At 40.3% G+C, this 18,734-nt stretch overlaps 3 protein-coding genes across 4 annotated transcripts; 1 reads left to right on the top strand and 2 right to left on the bottom strand.

Annotated features, from left to right (window-relative positions):
- Positions 1-61: 61 nt before the first annotated feature.
- LOC115747361 (dihydroorotate dehydrogenase (quinone), mitochondrial) lies at positions 62-5,251 on the bottom strand. Its single transcript, XM_030683498.2, has 11 exons — positions 4,832-5,251; positions 3,625-3,707; positions 3,218-3,541; positions 2,769-3,024; positions 2,445-2,525; positions 2,265-2,372; positions 2,149-2,178; positions 1,204-1,341; positions 751-788; positions 564-663; positions 62-427 (listed from the first exon to the last, which is right to left on the bottom strand). The coding sequence occupies exons 1-11, from the start codon at positions 4,964-4,966 to the stop codon at positions 353-355; spliced, it is 1,368 nt and encodes a 455-aa protein (XP_030539358.1). The 5' UTR covers positions 4,967-5,251; the 3' UTR covers positions 62-352.
- Positions 5,252-5,888: 637 nt separating this feature from the next.
- LOC115747362 (beta carbonic anhydrase 5, chloroplastic) lies at positions 5,889-9,517 on the top strand. 2 transcript variants are annotated; one of them, XM_030683500.2, is made up of 9 exons: positions 5,889-6,159; positions 6,254-6,321; positions 7,386-7,544; positions 7,649-7,697; positions 7,853-7,966; positions 8,153-8,206; positions 8,682-8,770; positions 8,870-8,972; positions 9,076-9,517. In XM_030683500.2, exons 1-9 carry the CDS (start codon positions 6,088-6,090, stop codon positions 9,277-9,279), a joined length of 912 nt encoding a protein of 303 aa, XP_030539360.1. In that variant the 5' UTR covers positions 5,889-6,087; the 3' UTR covers positions 9,280-9,517. The 2 variants fall into 2 exon arrangements, with proteins under 2 accessions (XP_030539360.1, XP_030539359.1); XM_030683499.2 differs by having other exon boundaries at positions 5,891-6,159; positions 8,867-8,972.
- A 234-nt stretch (positions 9,518-9,751) lies between these two features.
- LOC125312963 (probable prolyl 4-hydroxylase 10) lies at positions 9,752-14,936 on the bottom strand. Its single transcript, XM_048273061.1, has 4 exons — positions 14,732-14,936; positions 11,513-11,807; positions 10,031-10,069; positions 9,752-9,929 (listed from the first exon to the last, which is right to left on the bottom strand). Exons 1-4 carry the CDS (start codon positions 14,934-14,936, stop codon positions 9,752-9,754), a joined length of 717 nt encoding a protein of 238 aa, XP_048129018.1.
- Between the last annotated feature and the right edge of the window lie 3,798 nt (positions 14,937-18,734).

Below are 18,734 nucleotides of genomic sequence, written 5' to 3'. Positions count from 1 at the left end.
CCCGAAATTGTGAAAATCGCACAAAACTACACATGCAGCTATAATCCGGGCAAGCCCCATAAAACCAAGAAAAGAAGCATTTTTTGCCCTTCCCTCGATGAAATAGAAATACCTCCAAGAATTTCGACAATGTCGGATACATGGGATGGTATCAATACACACAAGTCCCAGAGTCCCAATCACCATACAAATCTTCAGAGGAATTAAAGGGGTAATATGGAGCGAATAATTGGAAAAAGCTCCAGATTTATATAAAACACAAAGATTAAATGATCAACCCATGAGAGGAAAAAAGGTCGAACTCTTTCTGACGAGATTTGCCTAAAGCCTGATGATACAAGCCTCGAATTAATCATCTGCAATCTGCACCTACTGCTTCAAGTACAGACTTGAAACCATCCCTTTCCAAGCACTCCGACAGTTCAGCCTGGGAGAAAATACAAGCATATCATACGACAGGCAACATATGCATTTTCCAAAGGTGGACAGCAAAAATGGGTTGAAATTAGAAAAATGATGAAACTGAATAGATAAGATGTCAATAAAATAGCCCAAAAACACACCTTCATTTGTGGAATTAAGGCAGGACCCCCATAAGCAAATGCTGTGTAAAGCTGAAGAAGAGAAGCACCAGCTCTTATTTTCTCGTATGCATCTTCACCACTGATTAGGGAAAAACAAGATTAGGAAAGAAATGAGAATGCCGGAAATAGTTCTGAAAACGTGATGCCAAAAAGAAGAGCTTTTTACCTGCTTATGCCCCCACAGCCTATCAGAGGTATTTTTCCCTGGAAAAATACAAATACCAGTTCAAGCAAATTTGCAAGAAATAAGACCACAGATAGTGTGTGTTTTTTTTTTTTTTTTCGGAAGACCACAGCTAGTTGTCCACACACAATCCGATGCATACAAAGGGCCGTTGCATGGTACACTGGAAATTGGCGTCCTTCTTGCCATATGTGAGTGTTTTAAAGGCACGTATCTCAATAGATCACTTTTGCATTCTTAACAATACCTAGAGCCCAAACCCAACCAAAAAGTAATTTTTTATCCTTTACTACAACAACAGTGTGGGCATACAAATAATCCCTATGCGAGCCAAAACCATCCATTCCAATCATTATAACCTTGAAAAAGTCCATATTCTCAAACAATCAAGCAAGATAGTTAAAATAAGCCACACGAGATGAGAGTCCAACATACCCGTGTTAAAATGTACATCTCCTTCAAGATTCTAGTAGACAAGTTAAAGAGAGGTTTGCCACTCAAACCACCTGCCTCCTCAGACACTGGATTTTTGTTCACAGGATCTGGTCGAGAGATGGTCGTATTTGATATGATCTAGAGAAGAAAATAGATGTGTAGTTTAATCTCGACAAATTACAAAAGGGCTTTAAACATGGCATAGCAACTACAAAAAATAACACTGTCCGACAGCAGTTCCTCAATGAATACTATATTGATAAGAAAGTACTACAGGAGAACATTTTGTAGACGTGTACGATAACAATGTGTAGTTAAAATAAGGGTTTCAAGTATAGCATCAATGAAAATTTTCAGGACAGTTTTTACTTTCTAAATGTGAAGACTAGTATGGAAAAGCAATGCCCAGATTGATGAATAGTTGAGGACTTAAACTTGTTACAAGGTGTTATAGTTGGAACAGAAAGGTCCCCAACATATCTTTCCTGGCTAAGCACTACAGAATCTATCAGGCATCCACTATTGCCCTCCTTTAAAGTGTGACAGATTTAAGAAGTCATGACATGATCGCCATTTGGTAGCTGGCAGTTCTATCGATAAAGAACATTGCTATTGGAAAGGAATGTTAACTCCAACCCCTCAGTGTGTCACATGGGAAGCACAAAAAAAAAAAAAAATTGTGTTAGAAACTTCTAACTGTTTCTGGGTCATTAGTGGTTTTCCAATCTAAGTTTATGGTAGAGTGAAGCATACTTTTACGATTCGATTGTTTCTATTCAATTGATTCCATATTTCTGCTAACTTTCAGCAGTGCATGAAGCAATTGACAGTCAACAACTATAAAGAAACTTCCAAAGATTATATTCATGTGGACGGTTAGTTCATTCAACCAACCTACATCTTACTGAGAAAAGACTATTGGAAAGCCCAGAAAGGAAATTTTACCAATCCATCCAGGCAAAGAGCAAGAGCCACCTGTAATGAAGAGCAAAAGGACAGTAAGAACATTAAACGGAAGAAATAAGAAAAGGCATTTTAAACAGTAGGACAAAACTGCATACCGCTGCAATGTCCTCAAGGTCTTCTCGAGACAAGTCAGGAGCTATTTTAACAAGTAATGGAGGTGGACCCTCCTCACCCCATTGCATTTCATCGCGAGCAGCTTGAATCTTAAGAAATATGATATTAACAAGACCTGCATCTAATAATGCTATTTTAGAGTGAACTCAGACTACTTGTACCTTCTTAACAAGGTCTTTTAACTGCTTTCTTCCTTGAAGCATACGCAATCCCGGAGTATTTGGAGATGAAACATTAATAACCTGGAAACAAACAGCATGTGAATGGTCAAAACAATGGGTCCTAGAAGATGAGGTTGACTCAAATTCCAAAAATCCTCAAGTAACTGAGAATAGAGGTCACCATGATTTACAGAAGCTTTCTCAGTATAATTAAGAGTTTCCTATTAATCACCACATCAAGCAAGGCCAGCTAGTAGTATTGCAGGTTGGAACTAATGCAACTTGCACAAATGAAATTCTCAGGAAGCATAACAAATAATCTACCAAGTAATCAGCAAACTGCGATAATGTATGGACCCCCTGTACGTAATCTGCAGCAGCATCCTCACTTGTCTTATTCTTCCCAAGATTTACACCAAGAATGCCAGGACCAGCTTTTCCTCCATGTTTTACTTCCTCACTGGATGAAGGGGACGTGCTTGAGGTTTCATCCAACTTTCTTTTACCATGCTGAGCACCCAGTCGCTTAGCAACAGCAACTATGCCTTCACTGTTGAAGCCACAGCGGTTTATGATGGCACTGTTCAAAAATGAAAAAAGAAAGTATGAATATCCTCAAAGAAGCAAAGGCAAGGCTGAAATGATTACACAATCATATTGAGAACCTCCATGTTAGTTAAAAGGCATTCGCCCCCAGAAGATAACTTAGTAGCCTAAATTAGCACAGCAACATCAATATCAAATTGACAATGAGAAAATGAATTAACTCTCACCCTTCTTTACGCAATCTGAAGATGCGCGACTTTGGATTACCCTCCTGTGGTACTGGTGTGACGGAGCCCACCTCTACAAATCCAAAGCCCATCCCTAGGAAACCCTCAACAGCCTCAGCATTTTTATCAAAACCAGCAGCAAGGCCTATGGGATTGGAGAACTTCCTTCCCCAAACTTCCAGTCCTAAATTTGCCGGATCAGGCCGCTTCTCCCTAGGAACCCAGCCACGAGAAGCAGCTGTAACAGCTAGTCTATGGGCAACCTCAGCATCTAGAAGAGCAAAGAACGGATTCACTAGTTTGGTTGCTGAGAACAGCCATCCACTGGAAATCGAAATGATGAAAAGGTAAATCTCGTTACCAAAAATAAAGAGATGTTCAAATTATATCTAAAGAACGACAGGTACCAGAAAGTTGCTTCATCTACAGTACTCACATAAGCACCACCAGCTATAACCAGGCCTATAGTGGCTCCTGTCAGCAATCTCCGCTACAATTGTTTTGACACCAATTTTACATGTTGAAGTCAGAAATGTATTTAAAGTTGCAATGAGAATAATGTATGGGCTGATAAATGAAAGCTTGAGCAGAATCTTTGGAAAATTAATAATCAACGGGAACTGAATAACTTCCGACATTTGAACATGCTGAATCAAACAGGCAATTTGCACTTTTTAAAAAAAATATATTAAGTGATTTGTTGAGAGAAGCATTTTGATCGGTATTTGTATGGCATTGGCGTCATGAGATAATAATTAGCTTCTCATCTCCAACAGGCAATAAAAAGTTGAGAAAACTATTCAACAGAGAAAATTAAGCACAGAAAATCCAAAATTAGGGTAACCTATCTCAAGATTCCAGACGAGGCCAAACACAGAATTACTTTCCTCCGAGAAAAAATTTGAACATAATTTCAAGAAAATGGAAGTGTGACGAGATTAAACTATCCCTAGCCAAACCTAGTTTGGTAATAATAGTCCAATGGCCATTGACATCTGACATTCCTTAACACATCATGTACAGATAGCGGCAAAAGAACATTTGAAAACCAGCATTCGAAAAACCAAATGATGTCAAAATTACAGGTTGGCAGATTCTATCACAACAACTTATGTTAAGCTGTAACTCATGCTAACAGAACTCAACTTGCATTTGCGCCAGAATCGCTATATTTGGGTTAGCACGACTTCCGTGTAATACCTTCTATATATCTCTTTTCTCTGGTCCTAAATCCATCTATTTTGGCCAATTCTTACCTTCTGAGTAGTAACTAGTTCTTCCACTGCTGATAAAGTCATAAACAGGTCTAACCCCACAATCCGCGACCAAATTTTGAACTATGAAACCCAGATTCAGCAACTAAGTTTCAACTTCTAAGTATCACAACGAGCACTTGCGTCTCATATGATAGAAAGGGAGGTAATAATTTAAATTAGCACTAAGTAAGTCGTAATTGCCACTTTTGCCCTGAAGGCCAACAAAATAATACACAGGAATCCTAAAGCAAGCACTTCACTAAATCGGCCAAATGAATCTTTGATCAAGTTATGCTGAAATCAAGCTTTTTGTCATAAATTTGACCTTGGGAAAAAGAAAAGGAAACGTTGAGCTTACTTTCATGGAGAAATGCGGGATTTTTGGAGAAGATGCTGCAGCGGAAGAGCAATGCCGGCAGCTCCCAACGGAACTCGAAATCGCCCTCTTGGTGATATAATCAGAAATCAACTTCCTTGAAGCCCTCGTAGCCATAACTTCGGATCGACAACTCGAAGCCAAACAACCCCCCGGGCACGTTCAAAAAATGCAGGAAGAGAGAGAAGGAAAGTTGAGAAGATACGGCAAGAAGCAGGGAGAGATGACGGGGATGATTGGGATCGATGGGGGAGCTAAAAGAGAGAGCTGAAAGAGGAGACAGTGACGGGGTTTTAGCGCACGGAGGGAGGCCGAGGTTGTTCGTAAAACCCTGATTCCTCGCGCCCTCGCTCGTGTATCGTGCGACTTTGCCAGCGTCCCCCCTTTTCAGCGTTCGCTTTAAGCTTTTTGAAACATCTGACCCGGTTTCATTTGTCGGGGCATTTCGGGTCAGCTGCGGTGATGGATGCGCATAAGTCCCGATCCAACTCGAAAATCGGACAAACCGGCCGATTTCTAGGTGGTTCTTCGGGTGATGGGTCCGATTCTCAATTTCACTTTGGAAATAATCGGTTCGGACGGATGGACCCGCCAAATATTTTTACTTTTTCCTTTTATTTTTCTATTTTCAAGCAAACTTTGAGTTAGTAGATTATTTATTTTAATATTGACAAACTTAGGATAGAAGGAAACCCCGCCCCTCCCCCCAAAAAAAAAACGAAAGGAAATCATTGGTTCCATATTGGGGTAGGCTAACTCAGATTTCAAGATAGAAACCAACCAACGTTACGATCAATCTGTTATATCGGTTGTGAATGGATGAGCGATTCGGGTCAAGCCTTTGTGATGGTTGCGAGGTCCGATGGCCGGGTTGGGCCCAAGGTTAAGCACAGAAGATCATTGAACGACAAAAAGGCCCGCACTTGGTTTTCTCGGAGAATAAAGCGAGAGCGACCTCAAACGCTAGAAATGAAATCATAAGTACAAAATCCTATGCATCGGCTAGTTATAAAATCAGACACTCTACTTTACGGACAGCCCGACTTTGGTTTCTCCGTCTTTCTTGGAGATGGGACAGGTGTCCGTCGATCCCACCAACAGCTTCCCCACTTTCTCAAACTTCTTTATTAGCCCGTACAGATCTGAAGTCCCAATAACTGTTGCCGATCACCCTCTGCTTTTGCTGACCCCTGGTCGAGATCTGCACAGCTTCTATTCATAGCTCAGCTTCGGAGGAAATGGCAAATCTTGCACCAAGTTTCGTTTCTTCCCCCTCTGATTCTTGCAGAGGATCACTGAGAACGTCCCGTGTGGGTTATCTCTCCCAATCTTACTCGCTCTGAGTCTGAGATATATCTAGTCTGTGCATGATTTGTAATCTCCCGTTCGTTATTGTTGATGCAGATCTCTGCTATTAAGCTCAAAGTAAGGGAAACTGAGCAGACCCATCTTAATTTAGGATCTTCTTCCAGGTAATTTAGTGCTTTATTTGGTTTTTCTGCTAAAAGCTTTATTTATGTGGTGAATTGGCTGCTGCTAGTGCTATCTCCATATGAATTGATAGTCTATTCTAGTTTGGAGCTCTTACTGTTTGTTAATTTTGTAAGCAATGTTAGTTAAGGTAGTTGAGCATGTTGGATTAGTAGGTTGTAAAAGCTGTTGTAACATAGACAATGTCGTTTGGGAATGCCAGAAGCATTTAGGCACAAACAACTCTATAGAGTGAAAAATCCGCACTCGTGTGGAATACGAATTGCCATGATTTGAGGTCTATTATATGTCGGTGGTGTTACTTCTGCGCCTAGCTATGAACTTCCTTTGTCCAGTCATTGATGCAACAACTATTTGGCATCGGCAATTTGGTTAAGCGCCTTTTTTTTCCCTATGGACTTTAAATAGACTATATGATGGTACATAGCTTGTATTAGAGCTCCTCCGAAACTCTGCTCTTAATTTCTGGATTTGGTGGAAGGAGCAAGTATTAAATTGGTAACCGCTCTTAACCAGCAACTTCTTGTTGCTTGCATTTTTTTCTCTCTTGACTGGCCACACAACAAGGGAATGTCTCAGCCTCCTTCGTTTCAGATTGCCACATTCATATGACCTGCCTTTTGCTGGTTTCTGGAAATGTGAAATTAATACGACACTCACATGCATGTTGAAGCTTTGTACTTATTGATTTTGTGATACCATCAATTTCATATCTGTCTAAGAAGCTTACTGTCCCTAACTAGAAGTTCCTTAATCTTCTGCCCCACTCCAAAGACTCATGTAACGTAACTGAAATTGTCGTGTGCATGTGAATAGCACATATATCACATAGTAGAAAGTATTCTAATTATTATAATTGGTGGTTTATTTTTAGGAGAAGTTGTGCACTTATGATTACGCACGACTACAATGCAACAGTCAGGGTTGATCCTAAGAGATAAGAATGTTTCTTTTTTGTTGGTGTCCATGCCTGACCAAATCTTTGGCTGCAATGAGCTGATACGAATGTTTTTGCCCTGCACATGTTTTGCTTGATTGTTTGCAGGAAGAAGCAGGGTTTAAGAATGAATGCATCAAAGGAGACTCCAGAACTGATGCAGGGAATTAGGAAAGATGAATGCAAGACTGCAGAACAAACAGAAGGATATGACTCGTTCAGTGAGATGAAGCAACGGTTTCTGACTTTTAAAGAGAAGAAATACTTGTAAGAGCTTCTTACTTAACTATGTTTTGCTTGTATTGACAGCTGGAATTTTATGCATTATGATGAGCAGTGACGCTTAGGCATATCTTATTTTCTGCAAGCAGGGGAAATTTAGAGTTTTATCGCCGTCTTGCCAAGAGTCAAGCACCTGAGGTATACTATAGCTATAATGTATACATAGACATCCACTTTTTGTGTATTTTTCCCTTATTCAACAATTTGATGTATTGTCTTCAGCTTTTTGCTTCAAATATCTTGCTTAAGAATAAGAGGTATATATCTCTTGAACTAACTCTTCCAAGCGACAGTTTATGGTGATTGCTTGTGCAGATTCCAGGGTTTGTCCCTCAGTCATCCTAGGATTGGAACCTGGGGAGGCCTTCATGGTTCGGAATGTGGCAAATCTTGTGCCGCCATTTGAGGTGCGTACTTGGCCTTTTGCATTGGTTTTCTTTGTTTTGGGTTTTCTCCTTTTTTTTAAAGTTGTTATACTGTTTGATGACTTGAATATGGAGATTTTGGTGTGGAATGGGAGGCATCAGGTCTGCTGTGTAGTTGTAAGAATATCATAACTGTACTTCCTTCCTCTTTTTCCATTGTTTGTGCAGAGCGGACCATCAGAAACCAATGCTGCTCTAGAATTTGCTGTAAATTCTCTTAAAGTAAGTAATTTGACCTCATGGCATGCTTGCCTTCATTATTGTGGTACATATTGTGAAAGATCATAGTAAAAATTGTACCATGAAGTCATTGTCCCTTGTTGTAGAGTTCAGAGGGAAATTTCACCTAAAATTTCGGTGCTGTTTACTTGTGAAGCTCTCGACAGAACTTGAGGAATTTTAGGGAAGATTTATTTCATTGAAGAAAATTTTCCCTTAGAAGAACTTTGAGTATTATGAGACAGGGAGGATAATTATGTATGGTGGTAGGGATAATGATGATATTTGTTTCTTTTTTGTTGATGTGAAGGTACAGGCGAAATGTTGAAATTGCATGACTGTATCTTAGGTGAAAAGTTTGATGAGATTGTGATCGAATCGGAATTATAAGAATTACACTCTTCTTGTGCATTTAGGTTTTTTTTTTTTTTTCTGGTCTCATAATTTAGATTTGGCAAGTAATAGTTTCTTTGCACAGGTGAAAAATATACTAGTGAGTGGCCACAGTTGTTGCGGAGGCATTCGCGCACTGATGAGCATGGAGAATGCAGATGGAGATAATTCAAGGTTGGGGTGTTAAAGAATATTCTAATTCTTCTTCAGTTGCAGCTAGTCAGCTTTAACTGTTCATTCTTTTTTTTCATATGATAAATCTCCTTCCAGTAGCTTCATCAAAAATTGGGTTATAGTCGGAAAAAATGCTAGACTAAGCACCAAGGAAGCTGCTTCTCACCTTAGTTTTGACCAGCAGTGCAGGCACTGTGAAAAGGTAGAAAACAAGGCAGTAATATCTGGATTTGTTTTGCATAAGATGACACTTTGAAATCACGAATGGCATTGGTCTAATGCCTCGAAATTGCTTCTGAGTCCAGGAATCAGTGAATCGCTCATTGCTAAATCTGCTCACTTATCCATGGATAGAAGAACAGGTGATGAGGGGAAACCTCTCACTCCATGGCGGCTACTATGATTTCGTCGATTGCACGTTCGAGAAATGGACGCTGGATTACTATAAAACCATTTCGAGAGGAAATAAGGACATGATTGCTGTCAAGGGTCGCTCATTTTGGAGCTGACTCTTACTTTCATGTGTTCTTTATCTGTGTGATAAACTGGAATCCCAAGTTAATACGGTCGATCAAGGAACTTTCATTTGCTAATAATGCCAAGCTCAGCTGGAATGGCATTGGCAAATGCTCTTATGTATTGTCTGTAACCGTAACCACACGATTATATATGAGGAAATTAAGTTTCGAAAGGATCGGAAACTTGATTCGTGCCATATTGTACCGGAAAAGCATGATGTTCTGCAAATTTTGGCGGGTCACTTTTCCTAGATTGAATACCTGCTTAAACTTCGAAGGTTCTGCTGTGGAGATGGAAATGCAAAGTTGAAGTGGATGAAGAAACATGAAATTGGTAATATATTGCAGGCAAGTTAAACGATCAAAGAGCCAAAAGCTGTTAGCTTCCCGAAATGATCAGTTTTCAGTCGTCTTCATCTTGAAAGAAATCGAGCAAAGAACATTCTGTCTCGGAGACTTCTTTTCACATGCCCGGCCTGACCAATAAATTGCCCGACGGTTCGAAAAGCCAAGATCCAACACTTGTCCAATCAGATAAACCCATCTTCCCACAATCAGATAGCTCATTCCACCAAGGGACAGAACTAAAGCTCCCGTTGGCAGCTGGAAAGACTGTCTCACCCCCTTCCCCAACATCTGAACTGTACCATAGAGCAAACAGTAAAGGATAATGAAATACTGACCTAGACAGCCAGGAAGATCTAGGGATCAACGATACAGTACATGCAGACAATTTACTTACAGGTACATGAGAAGTGTAGCCATGCGCTGACCACCATTCCTGGTATTATATCCATCAAGGAAGCAATCAAAGTGTGACTTATTTCGACCAAAAAAAAAAAAAAGTGTGGCTCATACTTCTGCCCAACTTCATAGTTGCAGAATTTGAAGTCCTCCTCCATGCTCTGGATTTAGGAATTGCCAAATGATTTGTTGGGGTTGTCCTACATCGGTTGTGGAAGGGGCTGGTGGTCGGTTTATAAGTATGAAGGAAAGTCTCAACCTTTGAACTAGCTTTTGGAATGAGACAGGCCCAAGATCACCCAACATGATTCAAGCTTAAATCTAGATATAGTCCAGAAGATATTTAAGGAGGCAAAGTGACAAAAAGGAATGCTATAGTAAAATCTACTTCAAGACAAATATCAAAAGAGAAAAAAAAAATCCTTGGTAACAGAAACAAATGGGTCAGTAGGTTCGAACTGTTATACACAAACAACAGCTACCTCGTGATATTTCACAAGTGCAAAATCCTCTAAAACATAAAAAAAGAAAAAAAAAATGCTCTAACAAGGCTGAGAACTTATTCTAACTCACATGTTCTACTGACAGTACTGTAGCAGCTCCCGAGTGAGTTGGGCAGGCGTAGAAGTAGATCGGGGATGATATGATACCAATCAAGTACCCAAAACAATTCTGTTGTATTCATGAGATCTGGCTATACGACTCATCCTTAGCTTCGTTCTTCCAAATGTTAATCCTCCAGTCGGTTGGTAAATTTACATCTTAGTGTGTCTTGTTCCGACATTATCCTTCAATGATGAAAAGAAGTGACGAGCCCCAAGGAAGTCGCTTCGTTCCCTCCAGGCCGGGGAACATAAGAGTTAAGAAGGAGAAAGTACTGCCTAACGACATATAACCAGCCAATTTCATTTCGGTAAGTAAAGTCGACATCGCTCGCATTGATGCTTAACCAACCAAAGCCCTTACTTAGGGACATGAACCCACCACAACTGCTTTAAAAACCTCATCAATGAAATTGAGACGTGGCTGCAAACTTAGCATGGCGAGCCACATTCCAGCCTTAGTGATCGAACCAATGCATCTCACATTTACCCTCTAAAGTGTCTGCTGTTACTGATTGAATGAGAGCCGTGTAATCCTAGAGGACGTGATTGCCCCGTCCAAGAAAAAGTAGAACGATCCTGCATTGCACCTACTCGACGATTTATTTAGTGTTCTAACCCATATTTGGCAACAAGACTTGGAGTTGGAGGTGTTTGACAGGATCTTTTAAACTTGTGGATGGAAAGACAGATAGGAAGTTGAACAAACAATCTCAACTTTTCACATCACCCCGTGTCCTAAATCCTCTCGAATCTCCCCGTTCCCCGTCTATAAAACAGTGCGCATTTTGCACTACGGAGCCACACACACCTGCCTTCAAACAACTACTCTCATACCCATCTCAAAGGATACCAACTTGAAGCGATCGATGGCAAACCAGTTATCCCTCATGAAATATGCCCTCCTGGTCGTCGCGCTCTCTCTCCTAAGTGGCGGCGCGAGCTCAGCCCGAGCACGCCATCTCCTCGATACATCGCTGCTAGAGATCCCCGAGCCCGAAATACCCGACGGCTTCCCAGAGATCCCATCGCTGCCCAAGGTCGAACTCCCGCCTTTCCCTGAAATCCCAACCTTGCCGAAGCCTGAGTTGCCAAGCTTCCCAGTTCCTGAATTCCCAAAAGTTCCAGACTTCCCTTCGATCCCCTTGATTCCGAAGGACTTACCAGTGCCTTCTGTGACCACTCCTCACCCTTGAAATCATTATCATCACATACCTTAATGATGCCCCTATAAGTTACTGCTGAATTTCATATTTTCCAGTATAAGGTCGTATATGATGAAGTAGGGATGATGGGTGTGATTTGTATGTTATTGTCATGTGCTATTCCTAGCAAGAGAGTGATATTCCGGGAAGAATTTCATATTGCGATTGGGGTGTATTGCTTTCTAGGAGGACCTGTTGAGCCTCTATGAGAGTGTTATGTATCTTCATCCAAGTCAGTTACCATGAAATCGTAACTCCTTGCATTCATTTTAGTGTCTCCGCAACTCGTAACTGAGAGTCGAAAATGTCTATGCGATAGAGCGCGCTAGAATTATGTCAATTAGCATGGAGATATCCAGAGTCGCATGTGATGCATCAATCAAGGCAGCGATGGTGAAGAGAAAAAAACACGTTATATTTCTAGACGGGGCACAGACATTTTCATCATATGACTGCGGTAACACATGCATGGATGATCTAAAACAGTTTAACCATAGATAAATGCACAAGAAGATGATTCACTGCAAGAGAATTTTACATTGACGGAACAAAAAAAAAAGAAGAAGAAGGAAGTCAATTCCAATCAACCGATCGGAGAAATTTATCTAGTCATGTCTTTGATCGACATGAGCTTGCACATGGCAAAGAATTTCCATTGCTCATGGAAATGAAGTACACAAGATAAGTTATCTCTGCTCTGGACCCTTCCATATATTTTCATCAATCTTTCTTCACGTAGATTGTTAGATCACAATTTCCTAACCAAAATTTTTTGAATTATAATTATTGTACTTTGATCCCCAGCTACTAGCTGGCAGGCACAATGCCATGCAAGAGAAAATAAAAGATTCATTACGTAGAGTTAAATACAAGAGATAGAAATCTGTTCACCAAAAAATGCCCAAGTGTTTACCCGACGGCTCGATCGACGTGAGCCGATTAAGAGAGCCACAGAGGCAGAAAATCCCTATGTCGGGAGCAACTAGTCGACATAGTATGGTTGGTCGATAAGAAAATCCAGTTTTAGCCGATGTATCGGCGAAAAGAGGCTAAGTAATGGAACGAAGAGTGGATGAATGGATATGAACTCGATCAATTGGAGAGAGGCGCGCGATGTAACGGTGAAGTAATGGGATCAATGTAACCGTCAAGTAGTGAAGCTAACGATCGCAAATGTTACAACTGTTTGTACATAGTAGGAGCTGCGTAGAAGCTGTTTAATTTCTTGGTATCCATCTATGTAATTGAGGATTATAAGTACAAATATCCGGGTTGTAACTTTTGTAAAGGTCCCCCTCAATCCGAGGACACATATCGCTCGTGTTCATTTTCAACTCATTTTACCTTTTCAATAACATTTATATCACTGGCAACGATTATTTTCGGTGTTTGTACTTTTACATTTCTCGCCATATACGATATTGTCCAAGAATCAACAAAAGACCGGGAAAATTACCAAAAAATCCTAAACTTATTGCAATTGTGTCAATTCAGTTCTAAACTTTTTTCTCAATTGCATCCTAAACCTTTTGTAATTATGTCATGACCAACGTAGACGTGGCAAACTTTTATTAATATCTAATTTTTTCTAATATTTATTTTTTTTAATACTTTTTTGTTGTCTTTTCTTCTTCTTCTTTTAGGTTAGCGCCGGCAGATGGCTGCAAGCCGTTGGCGAGGGTCGAGGCCTTGGCCTAGCTACGAGCGAGGGCTTGCCACCCTCGCCCGGTGGCTAACGACCCCCTATCGGCCCTAAACAAAAAGAAAAGAAAAGAAAAGAAAAAAGATAGAAAATTTTAAAAATAAAAATATTATGATATTATTAAAAACTTGCCGCGTCAACGCCAACAGGCAAAATAAACTGAATTGACATCAATTATAAAAGGTTTGAGATTCAATTAGCAAAAAAAAAATGTTTTAGTAGTGAATTGACACAATTACAATAGATTATGACTTTTTTTGATAATTTTCTCACAAACGACATGGAAGACCAAATAAAAAGCATAATGGGTTCTATCGTCCTTTCCTTTCGTTAAGTCTTGTGCTAAGACACCTAACTCCTCCAACCCAATCAGACACCGGCCACCAAAGGTGGTCTAGAAACCAAAGTACGAAGTGAACACCCGCCCTCAATCTTAATCATAACACGAATAGCGGCCCTTAATGAACGGAGGATTACGAGGAACCAAAACATGTGGAAACCATAATTAAGTCATGACAAACTCCAATTAAGGTTTAGATTAGCATTGCATTACTTTGTCAAAGCTTGACTTCAAGGACGACGCCTATCAGAATTTGATCAATCTTCGAATATCCCGCGATCATGGGAACCGCAATACGACACGGGGCTCTGTTTGGGCGTGGGCTGAGTGTTACGCGAGTGAGTGGACCCAAAACGGCCACGGCACAGAGCATGAGCTCCGTGAGGAGGTAGCCCGGGCAGAAGAACTCTAGACAATGGCGATGATGATGCGTGTAAATTGTGATGATCGGTCTTCGTAGATCCCGTCACATCCGGTGTTGTCCCGTCGCTAACTGCGCTGGCGGGATCGGGAGGGGGTCGTCCCGCTCCGGCATTGGTTAGGATCCTCCGTGTCGTAGCCTGCATTATGAATCACGAGTCGAATGACTTGTGAACAAGAACTCTTAAGTTCAGTCTAAATATTTGTCCTTATTGTGTTTTTTTTGCCGGGAAGGCAGTCCCCTCTGAACTGGTAAAAGGGAAAATTGTAAGAATCGCATAGCATTCTGTCTCAATACATCCAGGATTGCTCAAAGTGATCAAGAGATTCGAGAAACCATACAATTATTATGCCAATGCATATTTCACCTATACGACGTGCTACAAAAAGAAACTTTCCTTTCAGCCAAGAAATATGTTCCACCTATCACCAGTATTCCTCACGATTGAGGCCAGATCGTTCGCTTTCGGCCTGTTGCCAGAGGAGGAGCTGCAGTACATCGAAAGGATCCCGAGGGCAAGGAGGATCAGCACGACGAGGGAGAACATGAGGAGCAGCAGCGTCAGGATCAGATTCAAGGATGACCTTGGCGCCAACTTGCGAGCTGGAAATCGCGAGGTCCTCTGCTTCGCCATCTGAAATGGCAAAGTTTCCCCACGATCTTGTAGTACGACAAGATGTAAGAAGCAAAGAACTCAGAAAACTTCAGCCATGCGAAAAACTTGTGAAATGCCATATACCTTATGAAATGAAATCAAGCAAGAAGATCTCGCAACGTTCCTGCTGATTTACGAAAAAGAAATAAGGGTAAACGATCGTTGTAGCTCTTAATCAGTATCTGCGTCCCTCCATCCAGTAGTATAGATTTTAGGATTAATATCACAAAAAACCCCCCACACTGATATACATATAATAAATTTATCTCAAATTATTTTTTTAATCACAAAAAACTCCAAACCGATATACCCGTAATAAATTTATCCCAAACTATTTTTTACCACAAAAAACCTCAAATTGTATACCTACGACAAATTTATCACCCTATTAGTTTCGGTTAAATTGGATTAATACCATAAAAATTCCCAAAATAACACACTTTTGACAAACAAAAAGTAAAAATCCCAAATTGATACACCCATCAACTGTTATATGTCATCCAACTCAGCAATTTGACAAGAAAATTTAACAGAAACTAACGGAGAGTAAATTTATCACAAGTATACTAGTTCGGGGTAAATTTGTCATAGGTGTATCAGTTTAAGGTTTTTCGTGATAAAAAAATAGTTTAAGGTAAATTTATCACATGTGTACCGATTTGAGACTTTTAGTAGTATTATTAACCTGGATTGTGTAGCAACAACAGTCCCAAGACATATCTTATCAATCTGGCTATATGCCCATCCTTAGCTTCCTTCTTCCGAATGTTAATAGTCCCCTCAATTGGTAAATTTAGATATTGATGTCTTGTTCCGGCATGATCCTTCAACGATGAAAAGAAGTGATGAGCCCCAAGGCAGCTGGACCAAAGCTACAATCCGCAACACCTTCATTCCCTGCTGGCCGGGGAACATAAGATTTAAGAAGGAGAACATACTGCTTGTTGACATGTAGCCGCCAAAATAATTAATTTCAATAAGTAATGTGACATTGCTCGCATTGATGCTTAATCAACCAAAGTCCTTAATTAGGAACATGAACCCGCCGCGATTGCTTTGAAAACCTCCTCAATGAAATTGGGAAGTGGCCACGAACTTAGCATGGCGAGCCACATTCTAACCTTAGTGTATGCTTTTACCGATCGAAAGAGAGCCATGTCATCCTAGAGGATGTGATTGCCCCATCCAAGAAAAAGAAGAACGATCATGCTTTGCACCTACTTAGCGATATGTTTAGTGATCTAGCCCATACTTGGCAACAAGACTCGGAGTTGGAGGTGCTTCATAGGATCTTTTGAACTTGTGGAAGGAAAGACAGACAGGAAGTTGAACGAACAATCTCAACTTTTCACATTACCTACTGTTCTAAATCCTCTCGAATCTTCCCGTCCCACGTCTATAAAACAGCGCGCACTTTGCACTACGGAGCCACACACACACAACCCTCAAACAACTATCTCAAAGGATAGCAACTTGAACCGATGGCTAACCAGTTATCCCTCATCAAATACGCCCTCCTGGTCGTTGCGCTCTCTCTCCTAAGCGGCGGTGCCAACTCGGTCCGAGCACGCCATCTCCTCAACACATCGTTGCCGGAGATCCCCAAGCCCGAAATACCCGACGGCTTCCCAGAGATCCCGTCACTGCCCAAGGTCGAACTCCCACCTTTCCCTGAAATCCCAACCTTGCCTAAGCCTGAGTTACCAAGCTTCCCAGTTCCTGAATTCCCAAAACTGCCAGACTTCCCTTCGATCCCGAAGGACTTACCAGTGCCTTCTGTGACCACCCCTCGCCCTTGAAATCATGGTCATCTCATACCTTAAAGATGCCCCTATAAGTTACTGCTGAATTTCATATTTTCCAGTATAAGGTCGTACCTGATGAAGTAGGGATGATAGGTGTGGTTCGTATGTTATTGTCATGTGCTATTCCTAGCAAGAGGGTGATATTCCAGGAAGTATTTCATATTGGGATTGGGGTGTATAGCTTTCTAGGACGACCCATTGAGCCTCTATGAGAGTGTAGTATCTTCATCTAAGTCAATTACCATGAATTCGTAACTCATTGCGTTCATTTTAATATCTTCGCGACTCATAACTGAGAGTCAAAAATGCCTACGTAATAAAGCGTGCCAAAATTATGCGTGGACTTCGATTAGCTTGGAGATATCGGAATTGTATGTGATGCATCAAATAAGGCAGCAAATGTAAAGAGACAAATCACATTATATTTCTAGACGGGGCACAGGCTTCTTCATCAGATAACTAAGATAACACGTGCATGGATATTCCGAAACAGTTTAACCAAAGATAAATGCACAAGAAGATGATATGCACTGCAAGAGAAATTTACCTTAATGGAAAAAAAATTAAAAAAGGAGGTCATTTCCGATCAACGGATTGGAGAGAAATTTGTCTAGTCATGTCTTTGATCGACTTGAGCTCTTCCATTGCTAATGGAAATAAAGTAAAAGATAAGTTTTATCTACTCTGGACCCTTTCATATATTTACATCAATCTTCCTTCACGTAGATTGTTAGATCACAATTTCCCAACCAAATTTTTTTGAATTATAAAAATTGTACCTTGATCCCTAGCTACTAGCTGTTAGGCACAATGCCATGCAAGAGAAAATAAAACATCCATTACGTAGAGTTAAATCATAACGAATTGGCGATTGCAGATGTTGTAACTATTATGGATGAGTGTCGTTACATAGTAAGAGACACGTAGAGCATGTTTGATTTCTGGGTAAACCATGTATGTAACTGTGGACAGTGAGTATAAATATCTGAGTTGTAACTTTTAAGAAGGTCCCCCAATCAATTCAAGAACACATACCGTTCATCTTCACTTTCAACTCATTTTACTTTTTCAATACCATTTACTTCGCTGGCAGTGATTATTTCAAATCTTTGTACTTTTACATTTCTCACCATTTACATTCATGTCCAAGAATCAACAAAAGACCATTTACAACATTTGTTGATTCATATTGATCGATCCATATTTTGAAAAGTATTTGTCTTTTTACAGTGAAACAATATCATATATATGACGGTCGTTAATTATTGATCGGAGGAAAAATTAGACCTTTTCTTCGTAAGATAACAGAAATTTTCTTATTTCGTGGGCCTCAAACGTAACTCCATGTACATGCATCACACCTCTGATTCTACCAATATGGAAAACTGATTACTCATCACAATGCCAAAATGATCAAATCAAGCCTAATTTTTTTTTTTTTTTTTTGGTTGTCATATGGAGGTTGGGTTATGTGCCTGGATTTCAAGATCTAAAGAGAAACTAGAGAATTGTACATGATCTCACACTGGTGAACAAACTCTATGGAAATGCAAAGAAAGCATAACCCATGTCAGATAGATCATAATGGGTTCTATCGCCTTTTATTTTTTTGTTGGAGTTGGGAAATCAGAGATTGCATTATATTTATATAAACTTCGTGCTTAGACACCTAACTCCTCCAACCCAATCAGACACCAATTGTCAAAGGTTGTCTAGAAACCGAAGTACGAAGTGAACACCCGCACTCAATCCTAATCATAACACGAATAGCAGCCCTCAATGAACGGAGGATTACCAGGAACCAAAACATGTGGAAACGATAATTAAGGCATGACAAAGTCCATTTAAGATTGGACTAGCAATGTATTACCTGGTCAAGCTTGACTTCAAGGACGACGCCTATCAGAATTCGACATTTTGTCTTTAATTTTGCAAAATTGAGATGAGGAGGTGAACTAATTAACATGAATGC

The sequence above is a fragment of the Rhodamnia argentea genome, chromosome 11 (assembly GCF_020921035.1).
Source record: "Rhodamnia argentea isolate NSW1041297 chromosome 11, ASM2092103v1, whole genome shotgun sequence".
Taxonomy (NCBI): domain Eukaryota; kingdom Viridiplantae; phylum Streptophyta; class Magnoliopsida; order Myrtales; family Myrtaceae; genus Rhodamnia; species Rhodamnia argentea.
The sequence above is the reverse complement of the archived record's forward strand: the minus strand, read 5'-3'. Positions and strand labels throughout refer to the sequence as shown.